Raw genomic sequence first — 23,874 nt, 5'->3', positions numbered from 1 at the left:
GGAGATGACCAAGAACCCGATGGTCACTCCGTCAGAGCTACAGCATTCCTCCGTGGAGAGAGGAGAACCAGTACAACCATCTCAGTAGCAATCCACAAATCAAGACTGTATGGTAGAGTGCCCAGACACCACTCATCACCAAGCCAATACCATCCATACAGTGAAGCATGGTGGTGGCAGCATCATGCTGTGGGGGTGTTTTTCAGCAGCAGGACCTGGGAGACGAGTCAGGGTAGAGGGAAATATGAATGCATTAATGTACAGAGACATCCTGGAGGAAAACTAACACTTCTCATCGAATCTGATGGAGCTTGAGGGGTGCTGCAAAGAGAAATGGGCAAAACTGCCCAAATATAGGTGTGCCATGCTTGTGGCATAGTATTCAAAAAGACTTGAGGCTGTAATTACTGCCAAAGGTGCATCAACAGAGTATATTGAGCAAAGACTGTAAATACTTATGTACATGTGATTTTAGTTTTATTTGTAATACATTTGAATTAAAAAAAATTGTCTGTAGAATTTTGAGGACAAAAATGAATGTATTTTGTTTTGGAATAAGGCTGTGACTAGGGATGTCCGATAATGGCTTTTTGCCGATATTACGATATTGTCCAACTCTTTAAGTACCGATACCGATATCAACCGATATATACAGTCGTGGAATTAACACATTATTATGCCTAATTTGGACAACCAGGTATGGTGAAGATAAGGTACTTTTAAAAAAATAAAATAAAATAAAATAAGATAAATAAATTAAAAACATTTTCCTGAATAAAAAAAGAAAGTAAAACAATATAAAAACAGTTACATAGAAACTAGTAATTAATGAAAATGTGTTAAATTAACTGTTAAAGGTTAGTACTATTAGTGGACCAGCAGAACGCACAATCATGCGTGTTTACGGACTGTATCCCTTGCAGACTGTATTGATATATATTGATATATAATGTAGGAACCAGAATATTAATAACAGAAAGAAACAACCCTTTTGTGTGAATGAGTGTGAATGAGTGTAAATGGGGGAGGGAGGTTTTTTGGTTTGGTCCACTAATTGTAAGTGTATCTTGTGTTTTTTATGTTGATTTAATTAAAAAAAAACAACAACCAAAAAAAAAATGATACCGATAATAAAAAAACGATACCGATAATTTCTGATAATACATTTTAACGCATTTAACGCAGGCCGATATTATCCGACATCTCTAGCTGTGACATTACAAAATGTGGAAAAATTTAATTGTGTACATACTTTCCTTGCTGCTGACGCTGTCTTGTTGACATACAACCACATCAAAAGTAGCGTGCCATGTTACATCAAACCCATCAGTAACGGCGTTGTAACGTATGTAATAGAATTTTTTCAGATTGTTTTTCCTAACACTGTGAACGTGACTTTTATATGTATTGCAGATATACCTGCGCGGACAGCCATCTAAAAGCTGTGCAAATATTAAGAGGACGGTGCTCCCTTCAGCCTCTTTATTCAGGGACGACGTGGGACAGAAGTAGAGACTCTAAACACGAGTACATTCTATAATAACACTTGAAGAAGATGCTAGATGAGTTGCTTCTTGTTTTCAATTAAAAAAAAAGGTCATAACAATTCTAAACACTTGAAAAACATCTCAAAGAACCTTGTACAAAAAGCAACAATTGAAAAATATGGCAAAACGCTAAAAAAAAATATATGGTAATTCTAATTAATAAAAACAGATATTTTTTATATATATACCATTTTTGAGACTTTTTTAAAGAAAATCATATCAACATAGCAAAGTATGCAAATTACTGACAAGTGAAGCAAAGAAATGGAAATTTGCACAATTGTACGCTATTGTTATCATATGTTATCTTTAATATTGTTTTTAATGCTGAGAAAGAGCAGAATTGCATTGTAAATCCTATATTCATGGATTTTGTAATAAATGTTATGATTGAGATGCTTTGTAGGTGGTTTTAAGGCAACGTTAAATATGCTTGTCCTTTATATTATACCGTATTTTCCGGACCATAGGGCGTACCGGATTATAAGGCGCACTGCCGATGAATGGTCTATTTTTTATCTTTTTTCATATATAAGGAGCATTAAAGGGGTCATATTATTTATTTTTTTTCTAAATTGAAAACACTGGTCTACATAACATGTTATGGTGGTTCTTTGGTCAAAATGTTGCATAGATTGTTTTACAGATCATCTTTAAGCCGCTTTCTGTCAGTCGCTTCCGGATGCACCGTTTTGTGGGCGGTCTTAATTACGTGGCTCACCTTCGGAAGCGTCTTCTCCCCGTCATCTTTGTTGTAGCGGTGTAGCGTGCAAGGACGGGGGTGGAAGAAGTGTCAAAAGATGGAGCTAACTGTTTTAATGACATTCAGACTTTACTTCAATCAATAACAGAGCAGCATCTCCTCATCCGGAAACACCGGAAATGTGTACCGTGAAAAAAAGTTTGACCGGAACTCTCTAATAACTAAAGTTCCTTGGGTGAATAATGTAAACTCACTACACCGGTATGTTTTAGCGCTTTCAAGGTGAGTTACTGACAGATATAAGTAAGAACTTTACACTACTTTATATTAGAAATGGCAACAGTGCAGGATGAATGTCCCATAATAAGAAGATAGAGAAAAAGAAAAAGCTTATCGACTACGGTGTCGGCACAGACTACAAAGGCGGACGCGCGTAATTTTTCAGGATTTATGCAGATCCCAAATACAGATCAGCAGGTACCAGAAGGTAAGAAAAGTTGATTTTGCATAATTTTGCAAAACAAAACGCCAATATGTCTTACCTTTTACACACACCATAATAATACTCGTATGTTGAAGCACATCAAGTGGTGCTGCTTCATAGCTTACCAAAGTCGTACTAAAACATTTTGATAGATTTTTGAGGGCCGTGTGTAATTTTCATTATATTTTCAATGAAACATATGAAATATTGGTGTTGTTTACTTGAGTCATATTGCCATCATATTGCAGTCTGCACGTATCTCTTATGTTTGACTGCCATCTACTGGTCACACTTATCATTACACCAACTACCAAATAAAATTGCTTCGAGGTCGGCAAGCAAAACCAGAATTATTCCGTACGTTAGGCGCACCAGGTTATAAGGTGCACTGTCGAGTTTTGAGGGGAAAAAAATGATTTTAAGTGTGCCTTATAGTCCGTAAAATACGGTACTTACTTTATATTATCCATCCATCCATCCATTTTCTACCGCTTATTCCCTTTGGGGTCGCAGGGGGCGCTGGAGCCTATCTCAGCTACAATCGGGCGGAAGGCGGGGTACACCCTGGACAAGTCGCCACCTATTATATTTGACTAAATTGTTGTGAAATGTAGTTGATTAAAACTAAACCAATTTAGATTACATAAGTTTGACAAAAAACTAAAAACTGCTCAAAATGAACGCCAAAAATGTAATTATATAAAAAAAAAAAATTAGATGAGAAATAACTGAATAATACAAGTATACACTCATAATTGTATTGATACTTGTTTAAGTTAGAGGTAACAGTGAGAAATGTACAAGCATTATCATAAGTGCTTAAAATAGGCCGATGTTTGTACCAGACCACATTAGATGTACAAGTGGTACTAATGAAGTGGCTGACAAGTGGACGGCCAATAAATAAATTCACTGTGCCGACGGTCAACATGACACCTAGGATATGTGTGCACAACAAAAGGTAACACACCTGTCTACAAAGGGAAGCAGAGAGGCCATTGTAAAGCGCAAGGACGCCATTATTCTTCACCACGTGAACAGCCATGCCAAACATCCTCTTCTTCACCTCCTGCTGTGTTTGTAGGTGCACCTACGAGAAAAACATACAGTGGGATGAAGTGGAGTTGAAACTTTACAGCCATTTATAGCAAAGCATTTAATATTCTTAAATCAATTGATTAGACGACCATAAATGTAACCAAATCGCCATCCTTGAAACCAAATAAATTGATCAAAATAAATTCACTCAGGCAGTTTTGACAGTTTGAGAAGAAGATGTAGAAATGTGACGTTCGCGAACGAATTAAGTCTTCCGAATGGCTCTTTAAAATGAGCGATGAAAACCCATTCACAGTTGTGAGTTGTTTGGCAACTTTTTTATTTGCACGTGCAGATACAGTGTCACCCGACTGGCAATTGTACTACAAAACGAGAGTGAAAGGAAACATAGTAGCATTTAGATCCATTGTTTTTATTACTTGTCAGACCCACTCGACATCCATTGCATTCGGTCTCCCCTAGAGGGGGGGGGGGGTTACCCACATATGCGGTCCTCTCCAAGGTTTCTCATAGTCATTCACATCGACGTCCCACTGGGGTGAGTTTTTCCTTGCCCTTATGTGGGCTCTGTACCGAGGATGTCGTTGTGGCTTGTGCAGCCCTTTGAGACACTTGTGATTTAGGGCTATATAAATAAACATTGATTGATTGATTGATACTTTTTACTTTTTAAACAAGTATCAGGTGATATCGGCTTGCATTTAAAATATCCGATACAAGCAGTCCTGCTGTGCGTTTACTTGTGCAAAGCTTTACAGCCAGTTAACATCTATACCAGGGGTGTCAAACGTACGGCCAGAGGGCCGGATCAGGCCCGCGAATAGGTTTTATCCGGCCCGCAGGATGAGTTTGCCAAGTATAAAAATGTACCTGAAATTTTTGAATGAAAGAAACTGCTGTTCTAAATGTCGCAATAGCAATTCTTTGTAGATGATGCTACATATGTACAAAATAAACCACATGATGTTAGTACATCAGTCGAGGAAAATGATCAAACTACATAAATAACATATTGTAATTTGATATAATTGTTTTATCTTGATAAATTGAAAATGAACACCAATGACTTGACTGATGAACATTATCACATAATTTATTCAGAAAATATAAATAATGACAAAAAAAGATAGAATACTATTAACAGCAACATGTAAGTGTAAAAAAAACAAAAAAACATTATGATTTGTACATTCTCAGAATGTGCTTGTTCTATTTCTAAACAAAGAAAACAACTCGAAGTTTATTTTTAAGTTATCGTGCCGCGATTTTACCAGTTCGGCCCACTTGGGAGTAGATCTTTCTCAATGTGGCCCCCCATCTAAAGTGAGTTTGACACCCCTGAACTACATTCTCCAATAAGCACGCAAAGATGGCCGTGTGTGTGTGTGTATCGAACCAATATCAATATTGGATCAGGACACTACCAGCATTAGCGGAATTTCTTGTAACATTCAACTTTTCTTTATTTCCTAAAACTTTATCTTTTTCCACAACCAATAAAAAAAACGATGACCACGGACCAGACTTTGTGCACCCTTGTACGAGCATGAAAATGTGTTGTTGGTTTTTCATGTTATCTGATTGGGTTGTCTGCATAGACCAGGGGTCGGCAACCCAAAATGTTGAAAGAGCCACATTGGACCAAAAATACAAAAACAAATATGTCTGGAGCTGCAAAAAATTAAAAACCATATTACATACAGATAGTGTGTCATGAGATATAAATTGAATTAAGAGGACTTAAAGGAAACTAAATGAGCTCAAATATAGCTACAAATGAGGCATAATGATGCAATATGTACATATAGCTAGCCTAAATAGCATGTTAGCATCGATTAGCTTGCAGTCATGCGGTGACCAAATATGCCTGATTAGCACTCCACAAAAGTCAATAACATCAACAAAACTCACCTTTTTGTGCATTCACGCACAACGTTAAAAGTTTGGTGGACAAAATGAGACAGAAAAAGAAGTGGCATAAAACACGTCCTAGAAAGTCGGAGAAATGTTCCATGTAAACAAACTACGGTGAGTTCAAGGACCGCCAAAATTAGTAGGACAAAACGGCGCTCGCCAAATACTCGAATCAGTGAAGCATGTTTAATATAAACAGTGTGCTTTATAACAATTAGGGAGGTTTGTGTCATGTTTGTCCTCCTACAGAAACCATATTAAAACAAAAAATATATTTTTTTCCCTTCATCTTTTTCCATTTTTCATACATTTTTGAAAAAGCTCCAGAGAGACACTAGGGCGGCGCTAAAGAGCCGCATGCGGCTCTAGAGCCGCGGGTTGCCGACCCCTGGCATAGACAGACACACACTGGTGGTGAAATTACTCCCAGATAGGTGTTTGTTTATTTGAAATAGACAATGCAGAAGATGCACATTTCCATCTGTAGTCCTTGAACACAAAACAGGATGTAAAAAAATAAGAAAAACATAAGAATAAGAGCAACAATAAAAACAGGTTTAAAATGTAGTCTAGGTGTGTCAGGTCAACAAAGGCTGAATATTTTGTTTGGTTTCAGGGGAAAAGAAGCCTTTGAGCAAAAGAGAAAACATGTTTATAACATGACTTTGCACTTTGTGTGTTTTGCTCATTCAAATACAATTTTGATGACTCGATTTGAATTGTGTGCGCCTTTCAATGCAACAGCGTGAAGAAATATTAACAGTGTGTGATCTGCAAGGCAAGCAGTCAACTTCAGTTCATTACTGCTGGTGTCATCAGGACAACTTGCAGAATAGAGAAAATGGTGAAAGTGTTTCCTGTTACTGTTGATTCTTTCTGGGAGTACTTGTGTTTATTAAGTCAGTGTTTTTCAACCTTTTTTTTAAGGCAAGGCACATTTTTCTCATTTAAAAAATCCGGAGGCACACCACCAGCAGAAAACATGAAAAAAAATTTAACTCCACCAGGTCGTCATGCCTTATTTTGAGTTTGTTAGTGTTTTCCTGTGTGTAGTGCTTTAGTTCTTGTCTTGCGTTGCTATTTTGGTGGGCCTTCCTGTTTCGTTGGTGTTTTCCTGTAGCAGTTTCATGTCTTCCTTTGAGCGCTATTCCGCGCACCTGGTTTGTGTTAGCAAGCAAGGCTATTTACATTGTTGATTGTCATGTCAAGAACGGACGTACTTTGTTGACGCAGTAAGTTTTTGCTGTCGTCCAGCGTTCTGTTTCTGTTTACTTTGTAGCCAGTTCAGTTTTACTTTCGTTTTGCATAGCCATTGCCTTTCCCTTCCGTTAATTTTTGGTTTAAGCATTGCATACCTTTTTACCTGCACACTGCCTCCCGATGTGGTCTGTATATTGGGATCACAACAAACCATCCTCGTCTCACCCGACACTTTACGACTTTTACAAAGCAATTAACTACCCGCTGCCACCTACTGACATGGAGTATTACGTGGTTACCCTGCCGAGTTTTACACAGCACAGACACCAAGCAACAGCACATTATTTGCAGATTATAATTACTGATTTGCAAAAAATATTTTTTGGACCAATTAGGTGAAGTTGCATAGTTTCCCACGGCACACCAGACAATATATCACGGCACAGTAGTGTGCCACGGCACAGTGGTTGAAAAACTCTGTATTAAGTGATACTTTCTAAAACAAGTAGATGCATACCATGCTTATGTTGATTTGAACACGGTTTGTTTTGGTCTCTTTAAAAGCACCCCCTTGCTGAAAGTCCAGTGTTTAATGATTGGTTTCCAGAAGTTACTCTGTTCTGGAAAGTTGTTTAATGACTTATAAATAACCTGCTATGGGTCAAAAAGGACAAAGCACTGAAGCAGTTTTTTAAGTATTATTTGTGAAAACAAACATGTACTGTATTTTTCAGACCAAAGGCGCACCATAAGGCGCACTGCCGATGAGCAGGCCAATTCAGGTCTATTTTCATACAAAAGGCGGACTGGATTGTAAGGCGCATTAAAGGGGTCATATTATGATTTTTTTTTCTACATTTAAAACACTTCCTTGTGGTTAACATAACATGTGATGGTGGTTCTATTAAGTTTTTTTACTCACTCCAGACTGGGCCCCCACAATAGGAGCTTAGTCTGAGATCGTCCTTTTTTTACTCATCCTCCCCCAGCGTCTACCTTTTTCCCACCTTTTACGGGCCACCGTAATTGGGGACTAGGGTTGTATGGTATACCGGTATGAGTATAGTACCGCGATACTAATGAATCATATTCGGTTTTATACCGCCTCTGAAAAGTACCGGTCCGCCAGCCCCCTCGCGCCCCCGTCGTCGTCACGTCGTGTCATTGCTGGTTTTCGAGCAGACGAGCATGTTCGGCAGCGCACAATCACAGAGTACTTACAAGCAGACAGTGTGTAGACAGAAAAGGAAGAACGGACGCATTTTGGCTTAAAAACTAACGAGAAAAGTGAAGTTATAACACTCAGGAAGAGGTGCTTTAAGACATGGCTAGCTAGCTAGCGGCTAACGTCCAGCCCCAGTCGGCAGTGTTTTAGCTACTTCTAAATCACTAATCCTCGCCTCCGTGGCGACAAATAAAGTACGTTTCTTACAAGTATCATCCCTGCAGGACGAGGAATAGGTGAACATGCTTCACTACACACCGTAGCTCACCGGCGTCAAAATGGAAACAAACGCCATTGGTGGATCGACACCTAACATCCACTGTAATGATACCAAGTACAGTAGCGTATCTAGTCGATACTACTATGATTACGTCGATATCTTCTTTCCTTTTTTTTAAATTCATACTATGTTTATAAACTAAGGCAATATGTCCCTGGACACTAAGGCAATATGTCCCTGGACACATGAGGACTTTGAATATGACCAATGTATGATCCTGTAACGACTTGGTATCGGATTGAAACCCAAATTTGTGGTATCATCCAAAACTAATGTAAAGTATCAAACAGAAGAATACGTGGTTATTACATTTTAACAGAAGTGTACATAGAAAATGTTAAAAGATAAAGTAAGCAGATATTAACAGTAAATGAACAAGTAGGTTAATAATTCATTTTCTACCTCTTGTCCTTAATAATGTTGACAAAATAATAGAATGATAAATGACACAATATGTTACTGCATATGTCAGCAGCTAAATTAGGAGCCTTTGTTTGCTTACTTACTAATAAAAGACAAGTTGTCTTGTATGTTCACAATTTTATTTAAGGACAAACTTGCAATAAGAAATATAAGTTTAATGTACTGTAAGATTTTTTGTTAAAATAAAGCCAATAATGCAATTTTTGTGGTCCCCTTTATTTAGAAAAGTACCAAAAAGTATCGAAAAATGTTGGTACAAGTACCGGTACCAAAATATTGGTATCGGGAAAACACTAGTGAGGACACATTACCCTGTACAATGTGTGTCTAATCTTGAAAAGGTGTGTGCTGAAATTTAAATGTTGTCTTGTGCAATGACAATAAAGATGCATCCATCCATCCATTCTTTCGACAAAATGTTACATAGATGATGTTTTACAGACCATCTTCAAGCCGCTTTCTGACCGTTTCATCAAGATGCGCCGTTTTGTGGGCGGTCTTATTACAGTACGTGGCTCCACTTCGTCAGCGTCTTCTCCCCGCCATCTTTCTTGTACCGGTAGTTTTTAGCGCTTCCATAGCGAGACTACTGACAAGATATAAATTAGAACTGTACGCTACTTTTTACTGGAAGTGGCAACAGAGGAGGATGAAAGCGCCACAACAAAAGGATAGAGAAAAAGTCCGGCAAATTTTCGGAGACTTATGCAGATCCTAAATACACATCAGCAAGAACCAAAAGGTAAGAAAAGTTGCTTTTGCATAATATTGCGAAACAAAGCGCCTGATAATATGTCTCTTATTAGGTGCCATTTTGGGGTCCTTATACCAGTGACGTGCGGTCACTAGAGGCAGGTGAGGTCCCATCATGGAAAGAAAAAACATTTAAAATGAAAAACATTTTATTAAATTGTTATATGTATCCAGTGATTATACTATAAAGTTATTTTCCGTTTAACTTCACCAGTTTTAGAGTATTTTTATTCAAAATCGCTGAATTTTCACATTTGCCGTTCAAATACTGGGAAGAGACGGTGCGGTGATCAGCAGCCAGTTGAGGCACGTTACTCAATTGTGCCTCAACATGGATTGCGGACTCGGCTAACTGCTGGCCTGCTGTGCAGTGAGACCGTATTGCTATATGAATTATATTATACATTTCCATAGTTTAGTTAGCTGAGGTATATAATGTACAGTGTATTTTGTCAACAACTGTATGTGTGTAACGTATTTCTTGTGCTGAGCAATCATAAAACTGCTGCGAAGACGCACTGGCTGAGGCTCGCGTAACCCCGCCTCCTGGTGCCGGTTATTGCACCTCCGCCGCAGACTGCACCCCCCGACATGAGCGCCACACCAACCAAAGCCCAAACCCTCCACGTGCAAGACCGAATCCACCCAAAAAAAGTCACTTAACAAGAAGCCAAAAAGTGCAAAAACAACATTGCTCGAACGACTGCAGGGACACAACATTACGTACACCTGCAGACTGCAGCACGGATTTCATATTTCATTCATTCACAACTCCTCCAACACTAACATCACTGTTCCCGCACTTATAAGTAAAGGTAAGACCATAACGTTTTTTTTATTAAATGTGCTTTTTTTGTGTGATACAGTTTGTGTAAAGTTAAAGTTAAGTTAAAGTACCAATGATTGTCACACACACACTAGGTGTGGTGAAATGTGTCCTCTGCATTTGACCCATCCCTTGATCACCCCCTGGGATGTGAGGGGAGCAGTGGGCAGCAGCGGCGCCGCGCCCGGGAATAATTATTGGTGATTTAACCCCCAATTCCAACCCTTGATGCTGAGTGCCAAGCAGGGAAGAATGCTGGTATGAGCTTTTAAACATAACCCGTTAACTGCTGCCAATCAAATGGTGAATAAGATACTCTTTAGGGTTCATATGTTTGTAAATCTGACTGTGATGAAGTCAGTGCCTCACCAGTCGTGAACCTCACCGCACGTCACTGCCTTATACACACAACATAATAATACACCTACGTTGACGCACAGTACGTCTGAAAACTGTAGCCGTAATCCATCAAGTGTTGCGGATTGTTTAGCTTACCAAAGTCATACTAAAACTTTTTGACAGATTTTTGAGCGCTGTGTGTAATGTTCTATATTCTCACTAATACATCGAAGTTTTGGTGTTGCTTGCTGTGGAGTACTTGCTCGAGTCATTTATTTCACAGGCGTCAACCTGCAATCCGCACGTATCTCTTATGTGTGACTGCCATCCACTGGTCACTGGTATTTACACCACGTACCAAATGAATTGCTTTGAAGTCGGTAAGCACAACCAGGATTATTACCGTACATACCAGGTTATAAGGCGCACTGTAGATTTTTGAGAAAATTAAAGGATTTTAATTGCGCCTTATAGTCCAAAAAATAAAGTAGTTGCAGCCAATGTTTATCACAGTCACTCAACCTGACAAACATAACAACGCCTATCAAATTGTTTAGGTCTGCTAACTGCTATGTATGTAGCAATCGTGGCTATAAGTGGTCTTGTGCATTTATGTCATTTGTAAACTTAATTTTATTGTTTATCATGAATACCGCTGCCATAAAACGTCACCCCATGGAGATGGTGGGCCTCTTGTCAATAATTACACACCCCATGGGGCCAGTTAGTGGGACCAAGGTCATGGGACAGTGCTTCCGACCAGGTCATTGAAGTTCACATGTACTGGCTTTTACTAGTCTATGCAGCTTTACATAGAAACATTTTACAAGAAGGAACATGTACGCACGCACAGGAATAATCTATGGCAAGGGTCCGCAACCCCTTGGTCGTGACCCCAGAGGGAGTTCTAGCCTGTTTGGAGCCATTGTTAAAACCCCCCCACCACCACTCCACCAAAAAATGTATGTATACTAGGGATTGTGCTGATTGGTATCAGAAGATTTTTGTGAAAAAGTATGTGATTGGCCATTGCCGATTTATGTTTTTATATGCCAATCACAAACACAGATTCGTTTGACTAACACTAGTTTTGGTATTCCAGTTGACAGGCGGCCAATAGCTACCGAATTTTTCGGACTATAAGTCGCGGTTTATTTTCATAGTTTGGCCGGGGGTGCGACTTATACTCAGGAGCGACTTATGTGTGAAATTATTAACACATTACCGTAAAATATCAAATAATATTATTTAGCTCATTCACGTAAGAGACTAGACGTATAAGATTTCATGGGATTTAGCGATTAGGAGTGACAGATTGTTTGGTAAACGTATAGCATGTTCTATATGTTATAGTTATTTGAATGACTCTTACCATAATATGTTATGTTAACATACCAGGCACGTTCTCAGTTGGTTATTTATGCGTCATATAACGTACACTTATTCAGCCTGTTGTTCACTATTCTTTATTTATTTTAAATTGCCTTTCAAATGTCTATTCTTGGTGTTGGGTTTTTTCAAATAAATTTCCCCAAAAAATGCGACTTATGTTTTTTTTCCTTCTTTATTATGCATTTTCGGCCGGTGCGACTTATACTCCGGAGCGACTTATACTCCGAAAAATACGGTAATTATGTGTGACACAGTGTGCGCTCCCCTAAATTAATAATAATCAACTCCGTTACGGCAAACATTTGGATTTCTTAATATCTTAAGTATTATTTAAAAAAATTATTATCACTGGAAGATGACGCTAAACATGTTACACACCAAGAGCAGGCATACAAATAGCTAAGCTAACCGCTAAGATGGCTTAAAACAACACAAAGAAATAAGTGCATAGTAGAGTTTAACAAATAGATGGAACTTTGTTACAGCAGAAAGTAAGCAGCTATTAACAGTAATTTAACAAGTCATAAGAGTCGATAATATAACAACTGTTGATTTGGCAGCATTGTCACACCAAAGACAAAGGCAGTGTGCCGGTGTTTTGGCGACACATGCTCCCCATTGAAATTCATGTGCCCCCTGCATCTACACATGTTTGAGTCCAAGGAATGTGGAAATGTAATTGTGCATTGAAGGACTCTTTAACGTTAATAAAATTGTCACGCTAAATGACGCAATATTTTTTGATTATTTTGTATTTTGGTATTTTAGTTTATTTTGAACATGCATGCATACAACATTAACACAATTTCCAGTTTCTCTATTTCACATGTGCCTTTAGTATACATGTTTCACACAAACAATCCAATATATTTGGTTGTGTCAAAAATCAAGTGTGGCAAGGAATGCTGGGAGCTCCTTTGGTTTCCCAGCAAAAATGTTTTTAAAAATAATCCAATAAATCACACATTTGATCGTATGTAGTGTGAAACATGTATGTTATTGGGGGCCTATGATGATTTTAATCGACATTTAAAACACTTCCTGGTGTTCTAGATAAAATATATTGGACATGCTTTCGTCTAAATTTTGCTCGACAGTCACTTTTATAACCCGTTTTTGGAAGATGCTCAATTGTCGAGGTTGTTCTCAGATTGCAAATGAAACCACTCCCTACGAGGGTTGCAAAATTCCGGGAATATTCAAAGTTGGAAACTTTCCATGGGAATTAACGAGAATTAATGGGAATAAAAATTGAATGCAACATGCTAGATCTTGCAGCATGATTGTTAGCTAAAACTAGGGCTGCAACAACTAATCGATTAAATCGATACAAATCGATTATAAAAAATAGTTGGCGATTCATTTAGTCATCGATTCGTTGGATCTATGCTATGCGCATGCGCAGAGGCAATTTTTGTTTTTATTTTATTATTTTTTTATAAACCTTTATTTATAAACTGCAACATGTACAAACAGCTGAGAAACAATAATCAAAATAAGTATGGTGCCAGTATGCTCGGGTTTTTTTTCAATAAAATACTGGAAAGGATAGAAATGTGGTTTGTCTCTTTTATCCGATTATTAATGAATTCATCTAAGTAATAATTGACAGATTAATCGATTATCAAATTAATCGTTAGTTGCAGCCCTAGGTAAAACAACCTGATTTAATGCAAATTCAGTAGAATTTCAACCCTGTACTGTGCATTCCTCCATCACATGTGCAATGCATTCTTCCATCAAATACACAGATAATTCCCAGCATGCTACACACTACAGCAGGGCTATTGAGGCCACACTAGTATTTGAGACCACGGACTTCATCCAGTCAGGTAAATTATAATGATATTACTGGGGTAAATATATTTGATCTATGGTATTTAAGTTTAATAGAGGTGTAATTGCTTGTTACTGTATGACTGCAGACTACTCCAGCAGACTTCCACTCAAGATAGCGAGCTGTTCCTGTACTTGTTAAATGATTTTGGGGCCAATATCTCTAGCTAGCTAGGTTTATGTACCACCACTGTCTCATAATGAACAGAAAATATTTCTCCGTTAGCCGTGATGCTAATTTTCTCTGTTAATTCCCATTCATTTATGCTTAATAAACTCAGGAAATATGTCCCTGGACACATGAGGACTTTGAATATGACCAATGTATGATACTGTAACTACTTGGTATCGGATTGATACCCAAATTAGTGGTATCATCCAAAACTAATGTAAAGTATCAAACAACAGAAGAATAAGTGATTATTACATTTTAACAGAAGTGTAGATAGATCATGTTAAGAGAACGTAAGCAGATATTAACAGTAAATTAACAAGTAGATTAATAATTAATGTTCTACCACTTGTCCTTAATAATTTTGACAAAATATTAGAATGGAAAATGACACAATATGTTACTGCATACGTCAGCAGCTAAATTAGGAGCTTTTGTTTGCTTACTTACTTGTATGTTCACTGTTTTATTTAAGGACAAACTTGCTATAAGAAACATATGTTTAATGTACCCTAAGAATTTTTGTTAAAATAAAGCCAATAATGCCATTTTTTGTGGTCCCCTTTAGTTATAAAAGTACCGAAAAGTATCAAAATAATAATAATCGAAAAAATATTGGGGGCTGCACGGTGGAAGAGGGGTTAGTGCGTCTGCCTCACAATACGAAGGTCCTGAGTAGTCGTGAGTTCAATACCGGCCTCGGGATCTTTCTGTGTGGAGTTTGCATGTTCTCCCCGTGACTGCGTGGGTTCCCAGGTAGTCCGGCTTCCTCCCACCTCCAAAAACATGCACCTGGGGATAGGTTGATTGGCAACACTAAATTGGCCCTAGTGTGTGAATGTGAGTGTGAATGTTGTCTGTCTATCTGTGTTGGCCCTGCGATGAGGTGGCGACTTGTCCAGGGTGTACCCCGCCTTCCGCCCGATTGTAGCTGAGATAGGCTCCAGCGCCCCTCGCGACCCCGAAGGGAATAAGCGGTAGGAAATGGATGGATGGATGGAAAAAATATTGGTATCTAGACAACACTAATACAGAGAATTGTTATCACAGGAGGCTGATATATATCGCGATAACAACAACAAATTAGGTTAAACTGGTCACAACTTTCAAGGCCTTCACAAAAAAATTTAAAATGTGGCTTATCAAGGCCTACAGCTGCCAGCACTAAAAGGTGAGCCTGTTTTGATGCGAAGATAAATGTTATGTTATGATGTTGTATTCTATTTTTAATCACATTGTATATGTATTGTGTGTTTTTTTTTTCTTTTTCTCTCTCTTTCTTTTCAATTGTAATTTTACTGCCTTTTTTACATCATGACCGGTGGACTACATATGAAAACTAGCCTTCTGGCTAATTCTGGCTTTTTTAACCATGTGTAGTCATGTGTTTTTTATGAAATTGCAATGTCCCCTTTGAAATAAACTAATGAAAAATAATAATAAAATCAAGTATTGTGTTTCATTAGATCAGTGTTTATCCAACCTTTTTTGAGCCAAGGCACATTTTTTTCATTGAAAAAATCCAGAGGTACACCACTAGCAGAAAACATTAAAAAAATGAAACTCAACAGCCGATATTGACAGTAAAAAGTCGTTCTCGCAATTGTTGGATATAGCTCATCTCAAAGTAGGTGTACTGTCACGACCTGTCACATCACGCCGTGACTTATTTTGAGTTTTTTGGTGTTTTCCTGTGTGTAGTGTTTTAGTTCTTGTCTTGCGCTCCTATTTTGTTGTGGATTGTCATGTCATGTACGGATGTACTTTTGAGGACGCCGTCTGCTGCTCCCACACGCTGTAAGTCTTTGCTGTCGTCCAGCATTCTGTTTGTGTTTACTTTGCAGCCAGTTCCGTTTTAGTTTCGTTTTGCATAGCCATCCCTAAGCTTCAATTGATTGATTGAAACTTTTATTAGTAGAATGCACAGTGAAGTACATATTCCGTACAATTGACCACTAAATGGTAACACCCGAATAAGTTTTTCAACTTGTTTAATCAAATCATGGTACAAATATATACTATCAGCATAATACAGTCATCACACAAGTTAATAATCAGAGTATATACATTGAATTATTTACATTATTTACAATCCGGGGGGTGGGATGTGGAGGGGGTTGGGGCTGGGGGGTTAGGTTTGGTTGATATCAGCACTTCAGTCATCAACAATTATATAATTGAAACAGTGTAGGTCTGACTTGGTAGGATATGTACAGCGAGCAGTGAACATAGTGAGCTCAGAAAGCATAAGAACAAGTATATACATTTGTTATTTACATTTGATTATTTACAATCCAGGGAGGTGGGATGTGGTGGGGGGTGTTAGTCTAGGGTTGTAGTTGCCTGGAGGTGTTCTTTTAGTGCGGTTTTGAAGGAGGATAGAGGTGCACTTTCTTTTACACCTGTTGGGAGTGCATTCCATAGGGTCACCAAAATAGGAGCGCAAGACAGGAACTAAAGCACTGCAAACAGGAAACAACAAAAAACTCAAAATAAGGCACGACAACCTGGTGGAGTTTAATTTTTTTTAAAACCTTTTCTGCTGGCGGTGTGCCTCTGTAATTTTTTTATGAAAAAAACCTGCCTTGGCTCAAAAAAGGTTGGAAAACGCTGCACTAGTGCAGTGTTTTTCAACCACTGTGCCGCAGCACACTAGTGTGCCGTGAGATACAGTCTGGTGTGCCGCGGGAGATTATCTAAATTCACATATTTGGGTTAAAAACATTTTTTGCAAACCAGTAATTATAGTCTGTAAATGATGTGTTGTTGTTGAGTGTCTAGAGAGTAATACTCTTCCATATCAGTAGGTGGCAGCCGGTAGCTAATTGCTTTGTAAATGCAGGTAAAAAGGTGTCTTATGCTTAAACCAAAAATAAACAAAAGGTGAGTGCCCTTAAGAAAAGGCATTGAAGCTTCGGGAAGGCTATGCACGACATAAGTAAAACTGAATTGGCTACAAAGTAAACAAAAACAGAATGCTGGACGACAGCAAAAACTTACTGTGGAGCAAAGACGGCGTCCACAATGTACCGAACATGACATGACAATCAACAATGTCCCCACAAAGAAGGATGAAAACAACTGAAATATTCTTGATCGCTAAAACAAAGTAGATGCGTGAAATATAAGACATGAAACTGCTACAGGAAAATACCAACAAAAGAGGAAAAAGCCACCAAAATAAGAGCGTAAGACTAGAACTAAAACACTACACACAGGGAAAACAGCAAAAAAGTCCAAATAAGTCAGGGCGTGATGTGACTGGTGGTGACAGTACACCTACTTTGAGAGCTTTGAGCTATATTGATGCATGCTTGGTTATGGTTTAAAGCAAGGGTCACCAACCTTTTTGAAACCAAGAGCTACTTCTTGGGTACTGATTAATGCGAAGGGCGACCAGTTTGATACACACTTAAATAAATTGCCAGAAATAGCCAATTTGCTCAATTTACCTTAAACTCTATGTTATTATTAATAATTAATTATATTTATCTTTGTGGAAACACTGATCATCTTAATGATTTCTCACAATAAATACATATAGAAACAGATAAATATCAATATGCAACACTTTATTTTTATATTTTCTCTAAGTGCACATTTTTCAAATTGAACATTTTCAAATGATCACTTCTAAGACAGTCTTGTGAAATCACAATATCCCATTTTAACTAGCTCGCCGCTAACATTTTTTAACAAATCATGAATTACTTTGCACTAGTGATGGGTCCGGCAACACCGATGCATCGGCGCATGCGTCGAGCTCATAGAGCAAAAACCTGTGTCGGTGCGCGTACCGCTTTTAGAAAGTCACGTGACCGATCATGAGCTGTTTTGGTCACGTGACCGATACGCGAACTGTGTCGCACTGACGCCTCCTCTGTGCCCTGTGAGCGGGTCTTTTCTACAGCCGGAGAAATAATAACTAAGAAGAGAAAGCGTCTGAAATTGAATACGTTGGAAAAACGTTTTTTTTTTGTAATAAAAATGTGTAAAAAATAAAAATAAAAAAAAATTTCCAGGTCCACAAGCATCCTCATTCACAACACGTTCTCTTAGATTTCCATGTTATGATACATGTTCACATTATTTATTGACTGTATCTAAAAAAGATACAAAATATATTTTTATTTTAATGAAGTTATGAAATAATCCTAAATGAAATACAATGACTTGGTTTATATTATTGTATATACTAGGTCAGGGGTCGGCAACCCAAAATGTTGAAAGAGCCATATTGGACCAAAAATACAAAAACAAATCTGTCTGGAGCCGCAAAAAATTAAAAGCCATATTACATACAGATAGTGTGTCATGAGATATAATTTGAATTAATATGACTTAAAGGAAACTAAATGACCTCAAATATAGCTACAGATGAGGTATAATGATGCAATATGTACATATTGCTAGCCTAAATAGCATGTTAGCATCGATTAGCTCGCAGTCATGCAGTGACCAAATATGTCATCATATTCAACAAAACTCACCTTTGTGGATTCATGCACAACGTTAAAAGTTTGGTGGACAACATGAGACAGAAAAAGAAGTGGCATAAAACACGTCCTAGAAAGTCGCAGAAAGATATACATGTAAACAAACTAAGGTGAGTTCAAGGACTGCCAAAATTAGTAGGACAAAACGGCGCTCGCCAAATACTCGAATCAGTGAAGCATGTTTAATATAAACAGTGTGCTTAATAACAATTAGGGAGGTTTGTGTCATGTTTGTCCTCCTACAGAAACTATATTAAAACAAAAAATATATTTGTTTCCCCCTCAACTTTTTTAATTTTTCATACATTTTTGAAAAAGCTCCAGAGAGCCACTAGGGCGGCGCTAATGCGGCTCTAGAGCCGCGGGTTGCCGACCCCTGTACTAGGTCATAAAATCAGTGTCAGTTGAGTCGGTCCATAAGCTGCCTGTAGGGATTATTAATGTCCAGCAGATGCAGAGGTGGGTAGTAACGCGCTACATTTGCTCCGTTACATCTACTTGAGTAACTTTTGGGATAAATTGTACTTCTAAGAGTAGTTTTAATGCAACTTACTTTTACTTTTACTTGAGTATATTTATAGAGAAGAAACGCTACTTTTACTCCGCTACTTTTATCTACATTCAGCTCGCTACTCGCTACTAATTTTTATCGATCTGTTAATGCACGCTTTGTTTGTTTTGGTCTGTCAGACAGACCTTCAAAGTGCCTGCGTTACTGGTGACGTTTCACTCCGTTCCACCAATAAAATGCAGTCACTAGTGACGTTTGACTCCGTTCCACCAATCAGATGCAGTCACTGGTGGCGTTGGACCAATCAAACAGACCCAGGCGGTCACATGACCTGACTTAAACAAGTTGAAAAACTTATTGGGGTGTTACCATTTAGTGGTCAATTGTACGGAATATGTACTGTACTGTGCAATCTACTAATACAAGTTTCAATCAATCAATCAAAAGTGTGAAGGAAAAAAGATACTTTTTTATTTCAAACGTACATCCCGTCACAAGCCTAAAGACTGACTGCACAGTTCCTGTCTTCACAATAAAAGTGCCGCTCCATCGCGCCTGCGCTTTCAAAATAAGAGTCTCCGAAAGCCAGCGCAAACAAGCTAGCAAGCTACGGAATTTGCCGCCAATGTATTTCTTGTAAAGTGTGTGAAAACGAATATGGAAGATGGACAAATAAGACACCAAAAACCAACCACTTTCATGTGGTATTAGACAGAAAGGAGGAACTTTTTTTCTCCTGCATTTGAAAACGCGGACGTTAAGCACTGCTGTCTGATTACAATCAATGCAAGTCATCAGAATCAGGTAATACACCAACTTATATTCTTTTCAACATGAAAGAAAGGAATCTATATGTGTTAAACATGCATGTATATTCATTAAAACACCTTTAACATGTAAACAAAAACGGCAAAATAAATAAATATAAATGATATACTGTATATATCAATGTATGTGCATATATGTATGTATATATATATATATATATATATATATATATATATATATATATATATATATATATATATATATATATATATATATGATATGTGTGTGTATGTTACTCATCAGTTACTCAGTACTTGAGTAGTTTTTTCACAACATACTTTTTACTTTTACTCAAGTAAATATTTGGGTGACTACTCATTACTTTTACTTGAGTAATAAATCTCTAAAGTAACAGTACTCTTACTTGAGTACAATTTCTGGCTACTCTACCCACCTCTGAGCAGATGTCAGTATTTAGTGACACAGTATCGACACAGTATCAATACAGTTTTGCAATGTGTCAAAACGCTTCATGAAGCCTCATCAACCCATCACTACTTTGCACCATGTTTGTACAAATAATAACTCATGTAAAATACAAAAGTCAACTCTCAAAGTTATAAATAAATCATGTCACACTTTGAACTGGACACCAAATCTGTTATCTGTTTCTTTGTCAGTTAGTGAAGACCATGTCTTTAAAATATTTTTTTTTGGATTTTCAAATTCTATTTGAGTTTTGTGTCTCTTAGAATTAAAAATGTCGAGCAAAGCGAGACCAGCTTGCTAGTAAATAAATAAAATTCAAAAAAATAGAGGCAGCTCACTGATAAGTGCTGCTATTTGATCAAGATTAAGATCAGCCGATCAGCTGCTGTTGACGGTCCCTGACACAAGGCTGAAGCTTAGAGGTGACAGAGCTTTCGCCGTTGCTGCTCCCAAGCTCTGGAACGACCTACCCCTGAGTGTTAGACAAGCCTCCTCTCTTCCTGTTTTTAAATCTCTCTTAAAAACATACTTTTATTCCATGGCTTTTAACACTGAGTGATATCCATCCTGCAATGGCGCCCCATAATACACCTGCTGTGATCCTGTTTTTATGTTTTTATTAATTCTATTTTAATTATTTATTTTTTATCGTGTTCTGTTTGTGTTGTGTTGTGTTTGCTCGGTACTCGTTTTATCTTTTAACCTGCTCATTGTACAGCACTTTGGCTACCCCTGTGGTAAATTTTAAATGTGCTCTATAAATAAAGTTGATTTGATTTGATTTGAGCTATTTTTAGAACAGGCCAGCGGACTACTCATCTGGTCCTTACGGGTTACCTGGTGCCCGCGGGCACCACGTTGGTGACCCCTGGTTTAAAGTCATACCCAACAATTGCGACAACGACTTTTTACTGTCAATTGAGTTTATGATTTCTGCTGGCGGTGTTTTTCAACGCAAAAAAATGTGCCTTGGCTCAAAAAAGGTTGGAAAACGCTGCACATAGTGCGCCGCGGCACAGTGGTTGAAAAAACACTGCATTAGCTCGTACAGGTGTACACACACAGATTTGATAGTGTGTAACCTGTATCAATAAGTTGTCATGTGCACACTTTTACTCTACAGACACAAAATCTCAGTTTATCTCCAGGCTTGAATATGATTACGAGTCATTCAGTGCAAAGTGTTGGCGTGGGTGAACACAGCTGCAGCCTGCTGTGAAGGCCTACAGTCCTGCACAGTGTAGTATCGTCAAAAAAAAAGACCCACAAAGTTCTCACCTTGAGGAGATCCAAGGGATGTGTGCAGCAGGCGGCTCCGCAGGACGCCAGCCCGCCGAAATACCACCGCGACATTCGCTTCTCCGCCATGGCTTCCCCGTCCTCTAACAGTCTCGCGGGTGCAGCTGCGCGGTGTAGCTTCGGTGCTCTCTACCCGGGCCCACCGGAGACAGGCCAAGCCGCCGCTGCTAGTAATGTGCACGTCCGCGCCGACGACCTCGTTAATCTTCAAACATTCCGATAAGAGGGACTTTGGCTACAAGATGCACCGTGCACGCCCCCCCCCTCCCGCCCCGTCACATATTAACTTGGAGTAGGCGCGCGTGTACGCGCACGTTCTGCAGGTTGTGTGGCGACGCCGGAAGCAAACCGAAGTCGTGCGGAAGAGCAGCCAATTGACGGCGTGGTCGCTGGAGCTGCCTCCCCAGCTCCCGTGACGGAGACACACAACTCTCACTCCACTTTTCCCACACAATTCATTGTCATGTGGTTCTTAAAGAAACATACGCCATGCCTGGCTGAGTGTTCCCCCGCTTGAGTGTACTGTCTCTTTAAGAGGACTCCTTCCATAATGTATCCATGAACGCAGTGGCGGGCCGTGCGTTTCCCACCTAGGCCTTCAGTGATCTCCGACTTCAATGATCATGATAACCTCTCAAAATATCATAATTGATTGATTGATTGAAACTTGTATTAGTAGATTGCACAGTTCAGTACATATTCTGTACAATCATACTTGCCAACCTTGAGACCTCCGATTTCGGGAGGTGGGGGGTGGGGGGCGTGGTCGGGGGTGGGGCGGGGGGCGTGGTTTGGGGCGTGATTAAGCTATATATATATATATATATATACATATAAGAAATACTTGACTTTCAGTGAATTCTAGCTATATATATATATATATATTTTATTACATATATATATTTATATACATATATATATAAATGTAGCAGGTATATAATATGTATGTTATGCATTCCACCAAAATTCCCTCACGTTTTATTTGATTGCTCTATTGTATTCATTGTCACTTTTATTTTGTAATTTTTTCAGCAAATAGTTCGTTTTGGGAGCATATGTCATTTTATTTTGAAGTCCTACCTTCTTCCGGTAGTGACGTTGTCGTCCTCACTTGCTGTTGAGACATGCCGTGAGGAGACTGGTGTGCTGCAGAGTCGTGTGTTAATGCTGCTGCATTATTTCCTGTGTATTTCATACAGCAATAAATACGCCACCTGTTTCGGCTAAAGGCAACCACCGAGTCCCCTTGTCTTCCAAGCAACACCAGCAATACACAACGCAGACTCGAACCGGCTACATATATATATATATATATATATATATATATATATATATATATATATATATATATATATATATATATATATAAATAAAATAATTACTTGAATTTCAGTGTTCATTTATTTACACATATACACACGCACATAACACTCATCTACTCATTGTTGAGTTAAGGGTTGAATTGTCCATCCTTGTTCTATTCTCTGTCACTATTTCAGAACACACACATTATACAAATATACATTATAAAATCAATAAGAAAACGGGAGCTCTAATTTGGGAGTCTGAATTAGGTTCAGAAGTTCCTATATAAACATTGCGCACTCACGTCGCCTTTTTGTATTGATTACTGCAGCGGTGCACTGGATTCATTCACAAATACAAACTACAACTCACAAACACTTTAGAGTTAGGCTCCACCATCAGAATGTGTCCTTAAACTTATAAAGATAACATGGATATTATTCAGTGAGTTGATTCACCAAAACTAACCTGTTATACAGGAAGAAAAAGCACACAGGACGTTTCAATTGTTCACAGACTGGTCGCTCTCATCAGAATGACAAGACACTTACGGTCTGCAGGTGATAGCATTCAATTGGGAAGAAACGCCCTACTGCCCCCTACTGACCAATGTGAATACTGATAAATCTGTAATGACAGCTCCAAAAACGAATTCAAACCACAAAATAAAATAAATAAATCAACACAAAAATGTGACACATTATGGGTGGGTCACATATGCATGTACAGTAGATGGCAGTATTGTCCTGTTTAAAAGTGTCACAACATTGCTGTTTACGGCAGACGAACTGCTTTACGGTAGACGAAAACTTGACTGCTGTTGTTGTGTGTTGTTACCGCGCTGGGAGGACGT

The 23,874-nt window shown here is 38.4% G+C and overlaps 1 protein-coding gene across 2 annotated transcripts in view; it reads right to left on the bottom strand.

Moving 5' to 3' along the window:
• Nucleotides 1-21,985, bottom strand: part of slc25a10b (solute carrier family 25 member 10b) — a 49,310-nt gene extending 27,325 nt beyond the window's left edge. Inside the window, exons 1-2 of one of the 2 annotated variants that reach the window (XM_061988117.2) lie at nucleotides 21,696-21,985; nucleotides 3,705-3,824 (exon numbers count right to left, since the gene is read on the bottom strand). In XM_061988117.2, the coding sequence (XP_061844101.1) occupies nucleotides 3,705-3,824; nucleotides 21,696-21,785 (210 nt within the window). In that variant the 5' untranslated portion in view covers nucleotides 21,786-21,985. The remainder of the gene's footprint in view (nucleotides 1-3,704; nucleotides 3,825-21,695) is intronic. The other variant, XM_061988118.2, reaches the window with a different exon arrangement.
• Nucleotides 21,986-23,874: the final 1,889 nt, after the last annotated feature.

Source organism: Nerophis lumbriciformis, linkage group LG27 (genome assembly GCF_033978685.3).
Source record: "Nerophis lumbriciformis linkage group LG27, RoL_Nlum_v2.1, whole genome shotgun sequence".
NCBI lineage: Eukaryota > Metazoa > Chordata > Actinopteri > Syngnathiformes > Syngnathidae > Nerophis > Nerophis lumbriciformis.
This window is presented reverse-complemented; position numbering and strand designations above follow the sequence as displayed.